Source organism: Ictidomys tridecemlineatus, chromosome 11 (assembly GCF_052094955.1).
Source record: "Ictidomys tridecemlineatus isolate mIctTri1 chromosome 11, mIctTri1.hap1, whole genome shotgun sequence".
NCBI lineage: Eukaryota > Metazoa > Chordata > Mammalia > Rodentia > Sciuridae > Ictidomys > Ictidomys tridecemlineatus.
The window spans coordinates 108,609,668-108,629,777 of NC_135487.1; the positions used below are offsets into that span (position 1 = coordinate 108,609,668).

The following is a 20,110-nucleotide window of genomic DNA, read 5'->3' on the forward strand; positions in this document are numbered from 1 at the left end:
TAACTCTCTTATGAAAAGATGGAGACTAGCAAACTGGATGGGAAGAAGAAGACCTCTTTCCATAAAGATGCCTAAAGCAGAATAAAACCAAAAGGATGAATGTAGAATGATGAAACAAGAATCAAAGGTGACAAGGAAAACACGAATAACAACAAAAACAAGGGGATGCAGCAAAGCTAATATCAGACAAGATAAAAATGAAGACAAAAAAGTATTAAGAGAGAAAAGAGCTTTTCATCATGATAAAAAGAATGATTCAGTTAGTACTTTTATGAGCTTATAAAGAAAAAAGATAAAGACTCAGAGTGATGATTTTGGAAGGTTTTGATACGTTTATTAAAAGCTGATATATCTATCTTACAATTCAGTAATAATACAGACAACTTTAATAAAATTAGCAAGCTTTGTCTATTAGATTATATAAAATTCTGCACCGAAGACATGGTAACCATATATTATTTTCAAGACATATAATACATTTAAAAATAACTACACATTATTGTTTTAGCTTTCTTATGAGAACAATTTCCAGTATTTAATATTAGCTTTGTCCATAAAACATTTAAATGGATAAACACCAATCAAAAAGCTAAAAAAAATAGTAATGACTTTTAACTGGAAACTATTTTTAAAACGCCCTAACCATAGTTAATTAATTAATTTTTTGGTACTGGGAATTGAACTCAGGGTGTTTAACCACTGAGCCACCTCCCCATCCCTTTCAATATTTTATTCTGGGACTGGGTCTGGCTAGGTTGCTTAGGACCTCAGGAAAGAGCTGGGGCTGGCTCTGAACTGGTGATTCTCCCGCCTCAGCCTCCTGGGCAGCTGGGATCATGGGCACCTGTGCCTGGCAGTTTATAGGTATTAACCAACAAATTACGGTCATGAAAGATTAAAACTATTTACACAAAAGTATCACTAACAAAACTAGTGAGACAAGTAGTTCTTAGAAGTGTATATCTTTCAATAGAATTATTCTTTAAAAAAGAATTGAAAGTAAGCTTTCAATCACTTAACTGGTTAAGAATTACAGAGTATCAAAAGGCAATGAAAAGAATTGACCAAATCCATGAACTATATTCTATTAGGATTATATTCATCTATTTCTTTATAGAAAGAGAAACAACACAAAAGTTGGTTGTTTAAAAGAATTACAAAGTAGACAAACCTCTAGACAAGACTAATAAGAATGCGACAATAAAAATGAACAATATTAGGGGCTGGGGATGTGGCTCAAGCAGTAGCGCACTCGCCTGGCATGCGTGCGGCCCAGGTTCGAACATCAGCACCACATACCAACAAAGATGTTGTGTCCGCCGAAAACTAAAAATAAATACATAAATATTTAAAAATTCTCTCTCTCTCTTTAAAAAAAAAAAGAACAATATTAAGAATGAAAAACGGGACATAACTACAAAGAGAGCATGATTCTTACAAACCCTAAGAGAAAACTGTGAACAAGCCTATTTCAAAAGCAACAGAAAAACTAAACAAGCATTTGTAGAAATAAATAAGTAAAAGTGGTATTTCCCTTTCTCTCTCCCAGCCCCCACTAAAGAGCATCCCTGCCCCCAGAACAAGCTAAATCTATATGGTTCAAAGAGAGCAGCAAAGGGCAGCAACCCATAAACTACAACAGACATAATAGTTAATGGATAATTTCTGAAGCATAACAAAGATGCTGGCAAGACAAGGACAGTCCCAGGTCACCACTTCTATTCAATACTGTATCAGGGTCACTGTAGGGACAACAGAATATTATACAGGTGTTAAAAAAGAACACTTTGGCTTGAGAGGGAGGCATAAGGGGACTAAGATGGGCCATCAGTGTCCCTCGGCCCTGCCCTGCCACGTCTTTCCCTACCTCTCCAGCCCCGCAGGCAACCTTTAAACACCTGGGTGCCCATCACTTGCCCTCCAGACTATTCTTAGCTCTCCGTGTTGACTTTGCGCCTGCTGCATACTTATATAAGCCAGTGTATCTCAGGGCTCACGATCACTGGCTGACGTGTCTGGGCACTTCACCCAGGGCCAGCACAGAGGAGGGTGGGAATTGCACCCGGCCCCGCGCCCTCCCACCCCCGCGCTCCGCTGGTCAGTCCAGGCCCCCGACCGCGGCGGCCCGAGAACCCGGCGGCGGAGCGCGCACGATGCGGCCCCTCCCGGTGTTTCTCCATCCCAAAGGGCGCCTCCCGCCGCACCCACTTCCTCTTTCCTCTCGCTGGAGCCGACGCACGCAGCAGTCGCTCTCAAAAAATTATTTCTGACAGGAAGCCCGGAGGCCCGCGGGGAGGGCCGCCAGCCAGCCCCGCATCCCCAGCGCGCGGCGGGGTCCCAGCCCCCGGTGCGCCCCTGGGCCCCCGAAACCGGCCTCCGCGCGCCGCTCCCCGCCGCCTCCGCGGCTCCCCGGGCTCGCGCGGCGCCGGGCCATGGAGGTGGAGGAGGCGTTCCAGGCGGTGGGGGAGATGGGCATCTACCAGATGTACTTGTGCTTCCTGCTGGCCGTGCTGCTGCAGGTGAGTCCGCAGCCCCCACCTCTCCTCCAGGCCCGCCCGGAGGCCTCGGCCCCGCGTCCGCTCCCGGCCCCGCCCGGCCCAGGCCCGCGTTCGGCTCCCCGCGGGGTGGAGCGCGCGCTGGGGCGGGGCAGGGCGCGGTGGCCTGGGTCCCGCGACGCCACGGTCGCCTGCCGGCTGCAGAGCCTCGCTGGCTGGACTCCGGGGCTCCCACCCCGCCACCTGGGGCGGTGGCTGGAGGGTTTAGGGGAGGCACTTGAAGCCCCCCGGCGCTGCTTAGTAAGGGAAGCCAAATACCTTCTGAAACAGGCTGCAAAAATGAAAGGGAAATGTTACTGTAACCTGTGGCGCTGTCCCCTTGGCATCTGGGACACAGGGAAGGCTCTGATGACAAACACACTAAAGGCTGGATCTAGGGTGGCCTCCTTCAGCTCCGGGCATCTACTTACCAGCCTTTTCTGGGTTTCAGGGGTCTTCCTGTTCCAGGGGCTGGGATGCATAGGGTTTATTTCTAAGTTCTGCTGGATCATTCAGCCCTAAGCCCTTGGGTTGAGAATTTTATAAGCCAAATACTGCCATCTGCAATATGTGGTTACCAGATGGAATCCCTTCTTTATTGTATAGAATTCTCCGAACCCGCTTGCACATCCCAGCTTAAAAAATGTGGGTTCCATATGCTTAAAAGATCACTACACATTAGCTTCCAGGCAGGCGTTTACTCCTCTCTCGCCAACTTAAAGGGCCCATTTGACGTCAGTTGCTTCTTCCAATATTCTAAAGGCATTTCATTCAGATTCCTCTGTTAGTTCCTACTAGAGCCAGCCACTTACTTACTCATTCTTGCAGTCAGAACATTGAACCGGGTGCCTTGCAGGTTCTGAGCACAGGAACACAATGCTGAACAAATCAAGGCCCCAGCCTGCAGGAGGTTGGTGGTGGGGTGTGGCAGGCTGACAGTTAAAAAGCAACTAGTTAACACGTGTTGGTAGTTATTCTGCAGGAAGTACAGGCTGATCATGGGCATAACCTCTGGTCCACAAGTTGCTTAAGACTCACCTAAGGCAGTGGCGCAACAGGAACATGGGAGGAGGTAAAAGTTGACTTTTCATTCCCTTTTTCCATTAAAATGTTCAAAAGTTCAGTTGATTTCAACACCAGCAGGGGGGGAAAATGGTTCCAATGATGGACTGAGTGGTGGAGACAGTTCTTTCTTGTAGTAGAACAAGTTTCCAGCTCCCAAATATACGGCATTCAGAAGTTCTTTTAAACTTGTTTTAGGTTTTAATACACTTTTTCTGTGGAAGAAATATTTTTATGCTGAATCATGAGAGTAATTCATACAGAGAAAATAAAATCACAACCATGATATTTGATCTTAGTTTACAAAAAAAAAAAAATTTTTTTTTTTTTGAGAATATTCTTGTTCTAACCAAGAATTCCGGGAACATATTCCTTCTCTGAGCAATCCCACCTCCCTTTCCCTACCTTCCACTTTCCTGTGTTATCCTCTTCTTACCAAGCTAGCCAGGTATCCACTGACTGAGAATAAGCTTGTCTTGAGTGGTATTGCACTGAAAAGGCGAGGATTCTGGGTCAGGACTTGTTGAGTTTCTCTTATTTCCTTTTATTTATGGTTGACCTACTTTGTTGAAGTTTGCTACCAAAAAGTTCCAAGCCCGTGGCCATGATGGTTCACTAACCCTTGGCTGACATATGATCCGTGTTTGCCACACAGGGATCAGGTCCTGGAGTGTTGTTGGTGATAAGTGACTGTTGATCTTGTAGGTGTGGGTTGGGCGGGTACCTGGGAGGGACACCTGTGCCACTGGAGGGGTTCAGGCAGGAGTGAATCCTTCACAGTCCCCACTTGATTGTCAGGACTTAACTTCCTGGTTGACATGCATGATCCAAGTGGCCATAGGTCCACCGAAAACAGTCCTGGATATGAGAAGGGATTTCCCCCAAACACCTCTCTACTGAGACTGTGGCTGGAGATTTTTGGGGATAGTTGGCCTGTAAGTGGGAGTACTGGGAGACCTGTGACACAGTTGTATCATGGATGAATTCATCTTTCTGGTGGGGGATGGGGAAATGTTCCCTCACAGAGGAAAAGTAAGAAACCCTTTTCACAGAATTGCCTTAAGTGGAAGGAAATTGATGTTGGTCTGTTTTTAACACCAAAGGACTTTTCTTACCATGGAGCAGGGAAGGTGCAGATCTGCGGAACAGAAGCTCTGATAGAGCAGGGGAGCATCACTTCAGCCTTTTCGCCTCTGCGATCTGATAACGACTCGCCGCAGCCAGGGCGCACAACACTAGAGGGACAGAGATGGACACTTGATGGCCCTTTTACGTTTTCATTCTTGGGGAGCATTGTTTTTATTTTTAAAATGTTTTTTTAAAAAACTCCCTTTGCTTCAAATACATCAAGTTCAGACTAAGAGAGCAAAACCACATCCCACAGCAACTCTGAAGGTCCTAGGTGAACGGCTTTCCTGAGTTACCAAGAGCATCGTGTATATCATCAAAAGCAGCCACACTCTCCAGTTTCCTTGGCTAAGAGACTTCCCTTCACCCTCCTTGCAAACACAATCTTGAATCTCTGTAGTGGTCAGCTCTCAGACGCAGAAAGAATAGATGAAGGTTCTGTCAATTTCTCTTTGGCACGATTAGATGCGGATGCCTTCATGACACACGTACCTGGTTTGAAAGTACATGAAGAAATATGAAAAAGATTGCCTTATATAAAAGTAGTCGGCTTATGAATAAGCAATAAGATTTACAATTTTAACAGAAAAATTCTTACTATCAAAATATACTTGCCTTCCCTAGGGGAAGAGTTATTTTTGGTATTCAAATATGAATAATTCTGTTTAGTTTATGCTGGAAAACCAAGGTGTGTTAGAGCTGTTGCCATCATCACCGTGCGGTGTGCGCATTTGCCACGATGTCTGGAGGAGGCAGGAGGCAGTAAAATTCTTGTTTTTTTCCTTATCTTACACATAAAACAAAAATGGATCCTGCTTCTTTGTTCTAAGCCAGAGGCTCCAGCCCCTTCATTTCCCTTAGGATCACGAATCTTAGGTTGTAGTATAATTTGCACAAAATTGGAACTGTTCGTTAACAAACAGGAACATGTACTCTGTAACATGCCTTAGTTTCAACAGCCAAATTGTGATGTGGGGCTGTGAACCTCGTCTTGAGATATGGTATTCTGATGGGCATGCATGCATTGATTTTTATGTAAACCCTTAAAACTCTCAACCTTATTTTTTAAACCCTAGCACTACCAAGGCATTGATGGTGCTATGCAATAAATAGACTTTTTATGGCATTTTAGGAAGTGAAATGAGTGAATCGGTATTTTTCAGGAGAGGAACCTATCCTAGTCAACACTCGAAAAGATGTTTACCTTCAGTGGTCATCCAGGACGGGTGTATTGAATGACTGTGACATACCATTTCACACTTACTATATTAGCAAACACTAAAAAGTCCATCCATCCGTGTGATGAAAATGAGCAGAAATGGGAACTACCTAGTTTAGAGAACAATATGGCACCATCTAGTAAAATTAAAACCCGGTGTAGGGACCAGGGGCATGCCAGTAGTGTGTCTTGAACATGCATATAAGAGTTTATTACTGCATTGTTTTTATTTTTATTTTTTTTTGCCATGATGGGGATTGAACCCAAGGCTTCACATATTACCACTGAGTGACACCCCCTGCCCAGGATTTTATTTTTTCAATTGAGGTGAAATTCATATAACTTAAAATGAACCATTTAAGAAAAACTGACCATCTTAAAGTTAACAATCCAGAGACTTCTAGTGCTTTCACTGTGTTGTAAAACTATCTATTTAACACAATATGTGACCACTCTAAAAGAGACTCCTCAACTCATCGGACTGTTAGTCCCCATTTCTCCTCCCCCAGCCCCTTGCAACCACAAATCTGCTTTTTTGTCTCTATGAATTTATCTATGTCGCATATTTCATATTAATGGAATCATACAGTGTATGACATTTTTTAACCTGGCTTCTCCTGCCAGGTTCATTCACATTACAGCATATATCAATATCTCATTCCTTTTTTATGGTCAAATAATATTCTTATATCTATGTGTACCACAGTTGTTTATCCACTCATCCATTGGTGGACACCATTTTTTAATAATAAAACCCAAGAAATACTTTCAAAAAGATGTTAAGGTGTGGTATAAATTTGTTAGACCACAGCAACTAAAATGAAATAACTAGATCTTTATGTAACTCTACAGATGGACCTCTAAAACAATGTTAAGTGCAAAAAAAAAAGGCAGAGATAAGTACAATATAAATTTTAATGTTATTAATATATCAGATATTCTTAACATAAAATTTAAAGCACATGAAACCATACCATATATGGCTTATGAATGTATAGAGACCATTTAGACCAAGTCATGGGAATGGTTGCCTCTTGGGAAGGAAAAGAAGGGGTGGAATTTGGGTGGGGTATAAAAGAAGACTTCATCTGGATTTGTAATACTGCATTTTTTAAAAAAAATCTGAAGGATATTTGATGAAGTTTTATCCTTTGTTTGTTGTCATGGTGGGTTTGTGAATCTTGTTTTGTTCAGTTTGCTATGTAAAGATAAGAAATTACATAGAAGTGGGAGAGAACGCTCCAGTTTTCTGGGTGAGTATAGTGTTTATTCTTTTGTGTTGATATCCCTTAAGTCTTTTTCTATAGTGAGTTGTCATTTAACCCAGGAGGGTAGGATGGAGTGAGTTTTGTGCAAGGTGCTTTATTAAACTTTGTGTTGAACACAACTCACCTCCCCTTCCTTTGTCACTGTGTCCTTCCCTCCACAGGAGATTCCTAGGTAGACCACATTCTTGATGAGATATGATTGAGATGATAACTAGTTCTTCCAAATTCAGTGCCGTACCCCAGCAACGGAGTTCATGCCATAAACAAGTGAAGATCTTATATATGACAGTCATTGAGACCAGCCTTTGGCACCACCAGGGTTCAGCCAAGGTGGGAACCTATGACATTAGTAAGAGCTTATTCATGGTGACTCTAGCGCATGTTGCTGCTCCTACCCTCACAGTTTTCTTTTGATCCTCAGACAGTGACCTGGAGCTTGGATCCCTTGAGAGTTTAGGATGAGTTGGGGAATGTTTGCCTGGTGTTCCTTCCACCAGTTCAGGTGGGTGGGGCCACGCTGCCCCCCTGAGACTCCTGGGAAAAGTTGTCTTTAGGTAGGCACTGCCCCCTGGTGTAAAGCAGATGAAGCTGCACATCTGTCAGACATTTCCTTCCAGGGAGGCTATGGAGATGCAGGAGGCCTCCAGAAGATGTAGAGGGCTCCTTGGGTTCAGAATATTTCAAAACGTGGGGCTATGCTTTGAAAATCAGATAGTCTTATTCTTTTGAAGCACCCAGACCCCCAGTCGCATGCCCGGCAAGCCCCCCCCCCCCATAGCTCTCTGACATGTACCTAGAAAAAGAAGGTATTACCTTCCAAGTTAGCACGAAAGAAGACTTAAAAATATGAAAACAGCCATGTGAATAGGGCAGAAAGAACACTGGACTTGCATGCTGTGCCACTGTGCTGCAAGGGGGCTGGTGACCTTGGGCAAATGACCCCTCCATCGACTTCACTCTTGGAAATGGCTGGGCCGTGAAAGTTGAGTTTGTTTTGTGGGTTGAAGATTTCTTAAAGTTGTCTGGTACCCTGTAACTAATGGGCCTCGAGCTTGGCTCCTCACGGTCATTAGAGGCTGCCTTAGAAGAAAGAGGTCATCAGATCCAAAGACATAAATAGGTTGGCAGCATCCCCTCTGACTTCTTTGCCCTAACACTCAAACAAACAAGGGCCTGCATTCTTGGGAATCCTACAGTACTCCACAAGCAGTAAATGGAATTGTAGACTTAATGGAAAACAGAACAGAAAAGAGAAAGGGATCACCAGAATTTTGTGCCACCTGGAGGTAAAATACGCTCACCTTTTTGGTGTATAGCTTTCCAGACTTTCTATCATATAAATATGCACCCTTGTCTCTTTTTTGCAGAAATGTGTATTAACACGCAATTTTGTGTCTCAGCTACATTTCACATGCCTTGCTGAGCTCATGGATGAACACCCTTGTATTTTTTTAAAGGCTTCTATATAGTGTATTATTATTCTTTGATTACACAGGTTGTCCCTCTTTTTCTCATTTCAGAATCCCACTTGGCCTGTGGGGTTGGGCCATTCTTTTGTTCTGATTCATTTCTTGCCTGTAGATAGATTACTACTGTTTTTAAGTCCAAATTTCCAGTCCTCTCATTCCCCCATGAGCATTGTTCCTGAATAAACATAGAAGTCATGAATAAACATAGAGGTCATTTGGTATAAACTCTCCAAATTCTTTGCTTCTGAATTTATTTTTATCCTCACCCAGCAGGTTTCTCCACAGAGAAGTTCTTTCCCTGTCAAAAGTCAGCGTCCAAGAGGAAGACGTATTTCTGCCCTCTTTTCAGTGATACCGTCTCACCTTTGTTCTTGATTCCACGTTACTCCCTCTGCTATTTCTAATCCCATCCCCAGCTGCATTCTCTTGATGTCCTAAAGAATAGCCTGTGCGGTAGAGTTGGAGGCGTATGGATATTGTATTAAGTAGCGTTGACCTAATCATGTGAAAGGGTGATTTCTTTTCCACTTCTTCAGTCCCTTATTGAAGGGGAAAATCTCATTTGGCACTAGCACTTCTCAGAACATTCGCAGATATTTCTATGTTAACAAAGGGAATAAGCTAGAATGGAAGAATTCACGGAGGTTCAGACTTTGGCAGAAAACATGACCTAATACCATCATTCTGTTTCATCCTATTTGTTATTCATTTTTAAACCAGGAAACATTTCAAATGGAAAAATACAGAGATTAATGTCACACACACACACACACACACATGCATCTACTTCCAAATTTAGTAAATGCAAATATTTTACCATATATGTTTAAGGTTGTAGGAGTTATAGCTCAACCAGAGAGGCAAGGAGCAGAACCCTAGAATGCACATCTCGTGTGTGTGTGTGTGTGTGTGTGTGTGTGTGTGTGTGTGTGTGTGTAAGAGAGACAGAGGGGGAGAGAGAGAGACATTATGTATATACTGATGAGTGATACATTATGGAAGTTTGACCTCATGCTCTGGTGGCAGCTGGTTGAGCAGCTCCTTTAAGGCTGTGGTCTCAGCATGTGATATGGGAGCAGGACGCCTGCAGGGCAGGCTCCTGGGAGGACAGATATGATCTGGAGTCCATCCGAATTGACTGGCATCGGTGCCATTCTCACTGCCTCCAACCTGGATGGAGTGAATGCCTTTTAGACATACCTGGCCCAGGAGTCAGAGAGGCTAAAGGAGGATACAGAAGAAGGGGGAGGAGTTGCAGGACCAGCTTCCATGCCACACCAGCTGGGTGAGCCAGCCAATGAATGACAGAGTATGGGAGGCATGAAAGCACCTGTCCCGACCTTCTGAGCCTGTAAACCAAGAATAACTGCTCCTTCAGTTTCACATCCATCTTGCCTGCAGATATCTCTTAGGGCCCGCCTTAGATGAAAACATTCTAGCCAGTATGTGGCTTTTTAACCTTGTGTTCATTGTTGATAGTTCCATCTGACAAGTGATATCTGTATTGACATCCAATCTTATTTTTATGTTAATTTACTTAAGTTTAAAAACTCTGAATGATTTGCAAGAAGACTAGTGGGCTGGGGACACGGCTCAGGGGCAGAGGGCTTGCCTAGCATTGTGAGGTGCTGGGTTCAGGCCTCAGCACTGCAGAGCAAACAAAAAGACGACAAGTAAATAATGTCACCCAGAAGATGGACATCCCAGTCTCTCGTAAAGATACTTGAAGAGCTGATTTTGGAAAAAAACTGAGCTGGCCCTGTCATGTGACATAAAACCCTAAATATGTGTTCTTTACTCTCCTGACTCTGATTAGGTAGTTGCTCTTGCCAAAGAATTCCTTCCCCTGAGTTCTGTTTTAATTAATTCCCTAGCAGTCTTCACCACCTTACTCAAGTGCGACATTCACAACTTGCCCCTCCTTCTCGTGGGTAGAATTCACATCTCCTTTTTTCTGTGCTCTCTTGAACTTTGTTTCTACGGTGGCTCACTGGGCTCCCATCACAATCTGCCCTGTGTTCACAACTTTGGATGTATTTGCTATCTTTACTTGAATGTGTGTGCCTCGAAGGAAGCGACTGCTTCCAATCCTTGTTGGTTATCATCTGAGGTGCATAATACAATGTGCTCCAAAGTGTTGGTGCTTGCTAAAATCAAAAGATTTCAATTAAAATTAAATAACACAGAAGGAGGGCCAGGTGCGGTGCTGCACACCTGTAAATCCCAGTGACTCAGGAGGCTGAAGTTGGAGGATTGCGAGTTCAAAGCCAGCCTCAGCAACTTAGCAAGTTCCTAAGCAACTCAGTGAGACCCTGTATCTAAATAAAATACACACACAAAAAAAGTCTGGGGATATGGCTCAGTGGTTAAGCGCCCCTGAATTCAATCCCCAGTACCAATAATAACAACAACAACAGAAGGAAGGTGGTCAGGTGGTGATATTCCCATTTTACTTGAGATAAACAGATGTGTATAAAATAATTTGTCCAGTCTTAGTTAATGGTGGTAACAAAAACTAGGTTCAAGAACTACTGGTTTTCAATGCACGATTTTTGTTCCAGCATTCTATGAGGGGTTGGTTTAAAAAATACATATGATAGGCTGTTATCTATGATTGGTGTGTTGGGTGTTTGGAATGGATAAAGAAGAATGTTAAGGTTTTTTTTTCCTAAAGGACATAAAAAGTCATTAGAAAATTAGAATTTGACTCAATATACACAAATAATGACAGAAAACAATATTTGCCTATTAAGTAATCCAACCAACTGATGCTTCAGAAATTAAGAAAGGAGACTGCGGTCTAGAGTGGTTATTGGAGACTTCAGAAAGACAAGTTGAGATTGAGATGAACTTTGAACCTTGGGTTGAGAGGGTTTGAAATTAGGAAGGTCATTTGAAGTGGAAAAACAACATTGGAAAAGGTATAGAAGAGGGACTACCCTATACCCTGGCCACATAGAATGTGGCCCAGACACATTGTTGGATGTGGTTAGAAATGCAGGGTCTCAGACCCGACCCCAGACTTAGTGAGTCAGACCCTGCCTGTTAAGTTGAAAAGACTGGCATATACTATTTGTATCGTGCTGTACAATTTCCTGTCAATTAGAGAAGCATCCCATTTGACCCTTAGCAGGGGATAGTTAAAATGAAGGCTTTAGATTAAAAGGTACCATTAGCATCCATTCTTACTCTAAGAAAACCTGAAGTTAGAGAGGTTTGAATTTGCTCAAGGCTGGCTGGAGCTGAGGTTTAGACTCAGGTATGCAGATTCCTATGCTTTTCACCTCTCACAGCGAGTTAAGTCATGTTTGGGGGATTGAGGAGGTCTGTGCAGACAGCTCGAATGTGGATTAATTGGCAGTTGAGCCATAGGAAACTTATCCTTTGTCTGTTAATATGCTTTGACCAGAATAGTTTCATGGGGTGTTTCGGGGAAGTTGATCCAGTGGTGTGTTGTGGATGGATTAGAATGGGGACGAGAGAGTACTCAGAAACACCAGTTACTCGGAGTGTGTAAGTACGTTCCAAATTTTAAACACAAAAAAAATAGGTACTAACAGTAAGTCAGCCAAGCAGAATTTATCAATGTCCCCTTTGTGCTGGGCACCGGGCACGTGGTCCTGCCTCCGAGATTAGGGTCTTGATTACGTAATGCTTTTAGGATTGGGTCAGGTGGATAACTGAGAACTAATAGCAGAAAAGACGAATAGTAATGACTACAATAAAATCATCTTTGATTTTTGTCTCCTTCATTTCCCCTGAAGAAAAAACGCTCTGGCCTCAAGGTCAGTTAGCTCCCATTCTCATCCTGGTTCAGCTATCGGTGTTAAACGAGATGGTGAATGATCCCTTAATTGCTCTGTGTCTCATTTTTCCTGCCTGCAAAACAAACGTCACACCTGACCATGACTTTACATGGAAGCTGTTGTGATGACATAATTTACAGGAGAGGCTTCCTCCTTCCTTGGGAAGCGTGACAAAAGCTCATAATGGTGATAATATAAAATTACTTTTCAAACCTTCACTTTTTTGAAACTTTTTAAAATTCCAATCCCCTGGTGCATTTTAGTCATTTTTCTAATTATAATTACATTGATAGGGAGAGGGAAAAAAAATCCAGCCATCTGTGGCACTTGTTCTTCCTTCCCTGGAGGTAGAGCCGAGAAGATAATGATTTATTCGAGATGTTGTCAGTCCTACTCGGAAGGAGAATGGATGGTGGTTTCTTATGGTGGCTTTAAGGCCCATCTGCTGTTGGTTGCGATTTCATTAGACAAAAATATGTGGGTGAATGTGTACGTGGTCGTGGTAGAATGAAGTAGAGAAAAGAATGAGAGAATTGTTGTTGTGGTGTTGGTTGTTGTTCTCTGGGGGAAAGGAGCAGGATGTGTGAGTTGTGTGAAATTGTCATAGCAATGTGTGAGGGTGGTGCATCCCCAGGGCTAGTTTAGTGCCAAGCCATCTTTGACTTCCTGTGACCGTATGACCCATGGATATAGAGCCTCTGGTATAAACGACTTAACATTAGGCTGTGATTGGAGGTTAAGACTCTCCTCTCTACCCTAATCTCATGGTGCCTCTTGGGTAGCATTATCATGCAGTTCCTTTCCTGAGTGCCTACTCAGTCTCCATTATGACCAGCAAGACTGAGCATGACATGGATTTCGAGCTGTCACTGAGGCGGGCACTGTCTAGAAAGGTTGCAGGTTTCTGACCTTTTTGGTGACAGAAAACTGTGGCCCTGTGTGTTCTGCTGTGGACCTTGGATGTGCGTGTGGACACATATGTGTCTATGTGAGTGCCCCCAAATACACACACTTGTGCATTGGGTGGGCCGGAGAGACCCTGAGAGTGGTAGGAGGAGGGCAGAGAGGATGAGATAGGTGGGAAGTGCTTAATCAGTTTCTTAGGTCCTTACTAAGTTGCTGAGACTGGCCTCAAACTGGAGGATGAGGTCCTGCCTCATCCTCCTGAGTCACTGGGATTATAGGCATGCCATGGCGTCCACATTTCCTACGTTATGACTAAAGTTGTATGCTAGCACCAATTCTTGGTTTCTGAACTATTTTCTCCAGATTGTGGTGTTTACTAAGAATGGGGCCTTCGTAATGAAACATGTCTCCAACTACAGGACCCTTTGGAGAATTTTCCCTTCTACCTAGAACATTCCTTATCCTGGGACAATCCAGATAAAAATGTGAAGTGCTAACAGATACTCAACAGGAACTGACTCTCGTGGTGGCACGCAGTTAGCATTAGAAAAGTGTGTGTCATTATCACTAGCATTCTCTCTGAGCCATTTTTTCCATTCCCTTGTTAAATGCGTAGGTCCTGGGTTATTTGTTTTGGAAGCCCAAAAGGTGAATCGGCACATGAATGTGCAGTGAAGAAAGTGATATGTGCTCTAGAAAAGTCTAGATGGAACTTTGTAGGTGAGCAGGAGAGGACATCTGGAGAGGAAGGCAAGAGGCAAGGGAAGGCGTTATTCTAAAGCTGCATCTTGGAGGATGGGGAAAGTTCAACCATTCAAGTGCCTTCCAGGTGAAGTGAATGGTATGACAAAAACAGAAAAGGGCACACTCAGAGAGGACACGTGGCTGGTTTGCTTTGCCCGATTGAAGGCTGCACGTTCACTAGCACATATGTTTTGAGTCATCTCCTCTGTGTTCCTTGCCCTGTGTTTTTCATTTCTTTCTACCCATCAATTAAATTTCAGCAGATTGTAATTGGGGTGGGGGGGCAGTTACTAGGTGGACGAAAGTGGCTTTGTAATTTTAGCGATTGCAAAATGTGTAATCGATGTGTTTTTGCAATGATGAGGGTCTTTATTTTTAAAAACTGATTGCCTCCTGTTCTAAAATGTCCTTAATAGTACACAAATTGGGACTAGGATGCATGTAAACCTAGGGACATGTTTTCCTTTGCATCTTATAATAAATCACCACATGCACCAGCTGACTTGGGGCTGCTTTGTGCATCTCCAGAGGTCCCCACAGTCTACCCACTCAAAATAGATTGGGGCTTCCTTGCATCTTTTCAGCTTTACCAAAAGAATACTTTTTAAAAAAAAATCCATCCTGGATTTTTGCATTAGCTTTCTGTTATAACGCCTGCAATGTCATGACTCCTTTTCTCTTCCTTTGACAGCAATCCTGTCATCTAGTGGTGATAGACTGCTCTCCTTCTGGTTCATTGAGCTGATTGGGGCCACACCATTCATTTAGCTGAATATGCCCCTACAGAATGGTGTACAAGGGGCCCCAGGCTGGAATTCTCTGCAGACTGGGGAGGAGATGATTGGGAAGTCTCTCCTGTGTGTGCCTCAGTCAGCTCATCCATCTACTGGGCACAGTACCACATGCCAGAGAGAAATCACATTTCTTCATGGTTTTTAGACACTTGCTTTATTTAAAGATATTTGAAGACATCAAGTTCAAAGTTAATGGGGATTGTTTCTTAAATAAGATCACCACACTGTGAAACAGACTGATTATGTTTTCTTAATAAATGTTAAGCTTAAAATAATTGTCCAATAATGAAAGCCAAGACAAATGGAAATCTATAGCATACAAAGGCTCTATAGGACAGCTCGTAAACCCCATCGTAACTACAGAGCCTAGCACAATCAATGACAAATGACTTGTATGCTCAGTAAATATTTCTGGGATGAATGGATAAAATATCTTTTCTGGTAGAGAACAATTATGATTAGATTAAGCCAATATTAAGTGCAGGTGAAGGTGGTGAAATGAATATCTACACCTGGGATTTTGAAATTCTTTAAATCCTGAGTTGCATGTCGTATCTTCCATTAGTATCTATGGAAGTACACATTATGCTTTGCTTTAATAAAGCAATACTATATATGCTGTTTTCTGAGACATGCAACTGTGCCACTGGGTCTTCTTTAGATCATGAGTCCACGGCCCGGTGCCTGGTTATCTGAGCAGCAGATACAGTGTTGGAGAGGAAGTAGCAGGGATGTTGGGCTTTTAAGTCAGAGCCCATAAAGTCGGACCGTATCAACAGAGTCCTTAGCATCAGCTCTGTCTCAGAATAGATAGGAAAACACCCCGAAGAAGCATAAAGTGCTCTGTAAGTGGGCTGCTGTTGGCCTTGTTCCTTGCAGAGCACGAAGCTTCCTTTTCACACGATTCTCCTTGGTTTCTGATGTGGCCCATTTCTGATGTGGCTCCTAAGAACACAAAAGCAAGAAACAGACCCTTCAGGGTTTGCGGGCACCCTGAGTTTTCCACCTACATGGCCCTTCAACAGCGTCTGCTTTTGTGTGCTTGCTCTTTCAGCTGTACGTGGCCACGGAGGCCATCCTCATTGCACTGATCGGGGCCACACCGTCGTACCACTGGGACCTGGCGGGGCTCCTGCCCAACCAGAGCCACGGCAACCACTCAGCAGGCAAAGACGAGGCCTTCGGGGAATGGCTTCTGACCGCCAACGGCAGCGAGATCCACAAGCACGTGCATTTTAGCAGTAGCTTCACCTCCATCGCCTCTGAGGTAACCTCCGGCCACGCCGGTCACTGAGGGACTGCCCTTCCTCCCCGGAGGGAACCACTGTTTTTTGTCTTGTTGGTTTCCATCTGAGCCGCCTCTTCAAGTAACTTTCTCATAAATTAAAGACGTAAGGTTTTCATGTTTCAAAGGAGAATATACTATAAAAACACATTCTTTTTCCTTCTCCCTGCCCTTGGGAGAAGTGTGCATCTCACCCAAATTAGACGGAATAAGATAGAAGCTTCAAAAGAGCTCATTTCAATGATGGCGTCCAATTAGAAAGTGAATTAAAACTTTCATCTCTCTTTTCCACCTATGCAAATGTTGGTAAAGTAAAGAAAGAGAAAGGCACTGGCCCATCTGGAGCATCCTGCTCTCTTTCATTTTTAAGTCAGTCCCGTGGGTAGGTTCAAGGGGGCACCCTGAACGTGCAGTCTACAGTAGAGCTGGTGCTACCAGGGCAAGCAGGAAGCCCTGCCGTGAAGGAAGCTTTGCTAGCCAAGGGGAAGGCTCCAGCCCTGAGCCAACCAGAGATAAGCTGAGGGCAGACAGTCTGGAGAGGAGAAACCCTGGGATGGAAGGGGCCGGAAGCACGGGCACTGGTTTAAAACTGTTGAAATGCTCCTGTCTTCTTTGCCTGCTCCACATAAGCTCCTCCAGATGCCTGTGGCTGCCTTCTCTTAGGCATGGAGTCTGACACGTGCCTTGCTGTCATCACCCGTCCAGGCCTGGAAACCACCCTCCCGGTGCCTGTCCGCCCCACCGTGACCCCAGCCACCCTTTCCTATTGTTGGAATTTTTGATTACCATCTGTTAGATGATGGGGCTTAGTAAAAAGAGACAGCCCCCAGGGTGGCGTCTGCTTGGCCTGTTCTTAGGAGTCCCCCAGGAGAAGGGATAATTTCTAGTTTAACTTCTCCAGGTACCGTAAAGCAGCATTTTCAACAAGAACCTGCCCATGTCACTGCTCACTCAGAAACCTCCAGCGATTCTCCCACTGCGCACAGCACAGAAGGACCCTGAGGCCCGGCCCACCTCACAGGTGGGTCAGGGTGGACTTCTCCACCTCCACTCTGTGCCTCAGCCCTGCCCATCCCTTTCCCGGGGATTTTTACTGTGCACCCCGCATGCCCTGGGCCTCCGGCCTGAACCTGTTACCTGGGGCATGGACCCAGAGGTCCCAATCTGCCACCTAAGGGCCCACTTTCATTGTCACCTTCTCTGGAAGTCTTCCCAGCCCCACTTCCCAGGAGTACTCTCCCGTTTCTGCTCTAGTAACATTTTGAGAGTAATATGTCACCGGCTCTTATTTTTGGTTCAACTCTTTATTTTTTAAAAGGTCTTTGAAGTCAGAAATCATGTTTTGGTCATCTTGGAATCCCCCGGGCTACTCACAACAGCAATAACCATGACCACCACTAATCTATTAAAATAACCAATAGCATTGCAGAAGGGTGCTGTCTGCTGGGCATTGTGTTGGTTACAGCCCTTACCCTACTTAATTCTCACAATAATTATGCAGTAGGCATTATTTTCTCCACTTTACAGATGAAGAGGTTTGAGACTCTGGGAGGTCAGGGTTAGCTAATAAGGGCAACGCTGGTATTTGAACCCGAATTCATCTTAACTCAGAAGCCCGTGCTCTTCATTACTCTACTTTCAAGAAACTTATCCCATACAAATTGTATTCACATTTCTTAGGTTCTTTTTTGATAGCTAACAGTAGCCAAATAATTTTTTTTTTCAATCTTTAATTTTCAACTGATAGGAATTTCAGGAATAACTGTGACTACCCTTATATCCTTTCATTTCTCTGTGAATATTTTGCTTTGATAGCATTGTTTTTCTCTAAGCCATTTTAAAAATTGCATATATCAGTCTTTTTTTACACTCCAATACTTCAGGGTGTGTTTCCTAAAAATAAGGAAATACAAGAATGCCACAGTACAGTTTACCAATTAATTAAGTTTAAGTTTTCCTTAAACAGTCGTCAATTTTGATTTACCACCAACATCCAATTTTTGTCGCTTGATCCAGTATTGTCTTTGATTGATTTTTTTGTTTCCTAAACGTATTGAATCTGGTTCAGGATTATGTATTACATTTAGTTGTTATAGCTCTTCAAGGTATATATGTACGTGTGTGTGTATGTCTGTGTGTGTCTGTGTGTATGGTACCACACACACAGACACACACACTCTCACATACCCCCAGTCCTGGGAATTAAATCCAGCACCTTATGCATGCTAGACAAGTGCTCTGTCAGTGAGCTACATCCCCTGCCCTGTTTATTTTTTATTTTGAGATATGTTCTTTTTAAGCCCAAGCTGGTCTCAAACTTGTGATCCTCCTGCCTCAACTGAGTGGCTAGGATTACAAGCAAGACTCTTTGTGCCCAGTTTATGATTTTGGTATTTTTAAAGAATCCGTACCCCTTTCCTGTTTAAAAATTGCATTTTTGGGGGGGAGGGGAGATCTATCTAATGATAGCTCATTCTGGTTGGTTATGCATCCCTGGTCAGAATAGTCCACAAGTAACATTGTGTCCTTCTCAGGTGTCACATCTGGAGACACACAATATCCATCTGCCCCTTTTTGGTGATGTTAATTTGGATTATCCATGCTGGGTGTCAGTTGAGTTCTCCCTTATACAGTTATATATTGTTTCATTTCAAGGAATAAGTAACACTTTTAAATTATGTAAATTTGCTGTTCTTTATCAGATCTTAGTGTCTATTGATGAATCTTGTGTGAACCAACCTAGACAACGATGGTGGCAAAGTGATATTTCTCAACCCAGCCATTCTCACCCACTACTAGTCGGCATCCTGCTTTGTGCTGTAAGCAAGAGTCCTTTCTTTCTCCCTAGTGTGTGTCTGTTGGCCTATACATCTATCTGTCATGAGTGTGTACTCAGAGATGCCTGTTCTTTTTAACGATTTATAATTTATTATAACCCTTAATTATTTTGCTGCTCAGATTATCCCCAGTTTACCAGTGGGAACTCCTTCAAGCTGGCTTTTGTGTCCTTTTTACAATTTTTAATTAAAATTTTTATTTTGAAATAATTATAGATTTACATGCAGTTGCAGGAAATAATAAAGAGAAACTCTGTGTACATTTCCCCAGCTTCCCCAGTGGTAACATCTTTCCAATAATATCGTAGCTCAGATGCTGACATCGATACAGCTAAGGCCCCAACATTTCCATCACCACAGGGACCCCTCTAGTTGGCCTAGTGGAGTCATACCCACTTCCCTCCCATCCCTCACCCTTTTCCTAACTCCCCATAACTCCCAATCTGTTCTCTTAAACCATACTTTTGTCATTTGAAGAATGGTTTGGAAAATGGGATTACATTCTTGGATCATCCTTTCTGGATTGGCTTTTTTTTTTTTTTACTCAGTATAATTCTCTGCAGATACATCCAGATTTAGTAATATTTTTTAGTTACTTAACAAGGCTTGGACTAGGGTAGATTTATTTATTTATTTATTTATTATTGTTTTGCTCTAACTATTTTAGAACCCATTTTAGTGATTCTTTCGGCATTACTTTACATATACATATTTATCACAGTCTACTGATGCAGTCAAATTAACAGGTGGAAGGACAAATAGAGACTCCGCATCACCCAAGGTCCCTTTACTCCTACAGTTCATAATTGTCTTAACTACATTTCTTATGTACTTTTAGAGCCACACTGTACAGGACTAGAATTTAACATATCAAATAGAATTTAGAAGAGAAGGAAAGTCCATTGTGCTTATCCACATTTTTGCTGACAGTGTTCCTTCATCCTTACTGATATTCCAAGATCCCTTGGGAAATGTTTTCTGTCTTTTTATAAACCTAATAATTGTTGTTTTATTTTAAGGTAGTTCTGTGGGCACAGAAGTCAGGATGTCTTGTCTTC

General features: G+C 43.1%; 1 protein-coding gene and 1 long non-coding RNA gene across 6 annotated transcripts in view; one reads left to right on the forward strand and one right to left on the reverse strand.

The window, feature by feature from the left end:
- Positions 1 to 309: 309 nt before the first annotated feature.
- LOC144368272 (uncharacterized) lies at positions 310 to 4,253 on the reverse strand. Its single transcript, XR_013428074.1, has 2 exons — positions 4,002 to 4,253; positions 310 to 3,811 (listed from the first exon to the last, which is right to left on the reverse strand). It is a non-coding gene; the product is annotated as an uncharacterized LOC144368272 (long non-coding RNA).
- Positions 2,010 to 20,110, forward strand: part of Slc22a15 (solute carrier family 22 member 15) — a 73,930-nt gene continuing 55,829 nt past the window's right edge. Inside the window, exons 1-3 of one of the 5 annotated variants that reach the window (XR_013428073.1) lie at positions 2,010 to 2,519; positions 15,985 to 16,197; positions 18,918 to 19,034. Coding sequence is in view for 3 of the 5 variants with exons in the window: in XM_078027070.1 (XP_077883196.1) it covers positions 2,433 to 2,519; positions 15,985 to 16,197; positions 18,918 to 19,034 (417 nt within the window). In the remaining 2 variants the exon portion in view is untranslated. Of the gene's footprint in view, positions 2,520 to 15,984; positions 16,198 to 17,116; positions 17,237 to 18,917; positions 19,035 to 20,110 lie in introns of those variants that run through there. The other 4 variants (XR_013428072.1, XM_078027070.1, XM_078027072.1 and 1 more) reach the window with 4 other exon arrangements.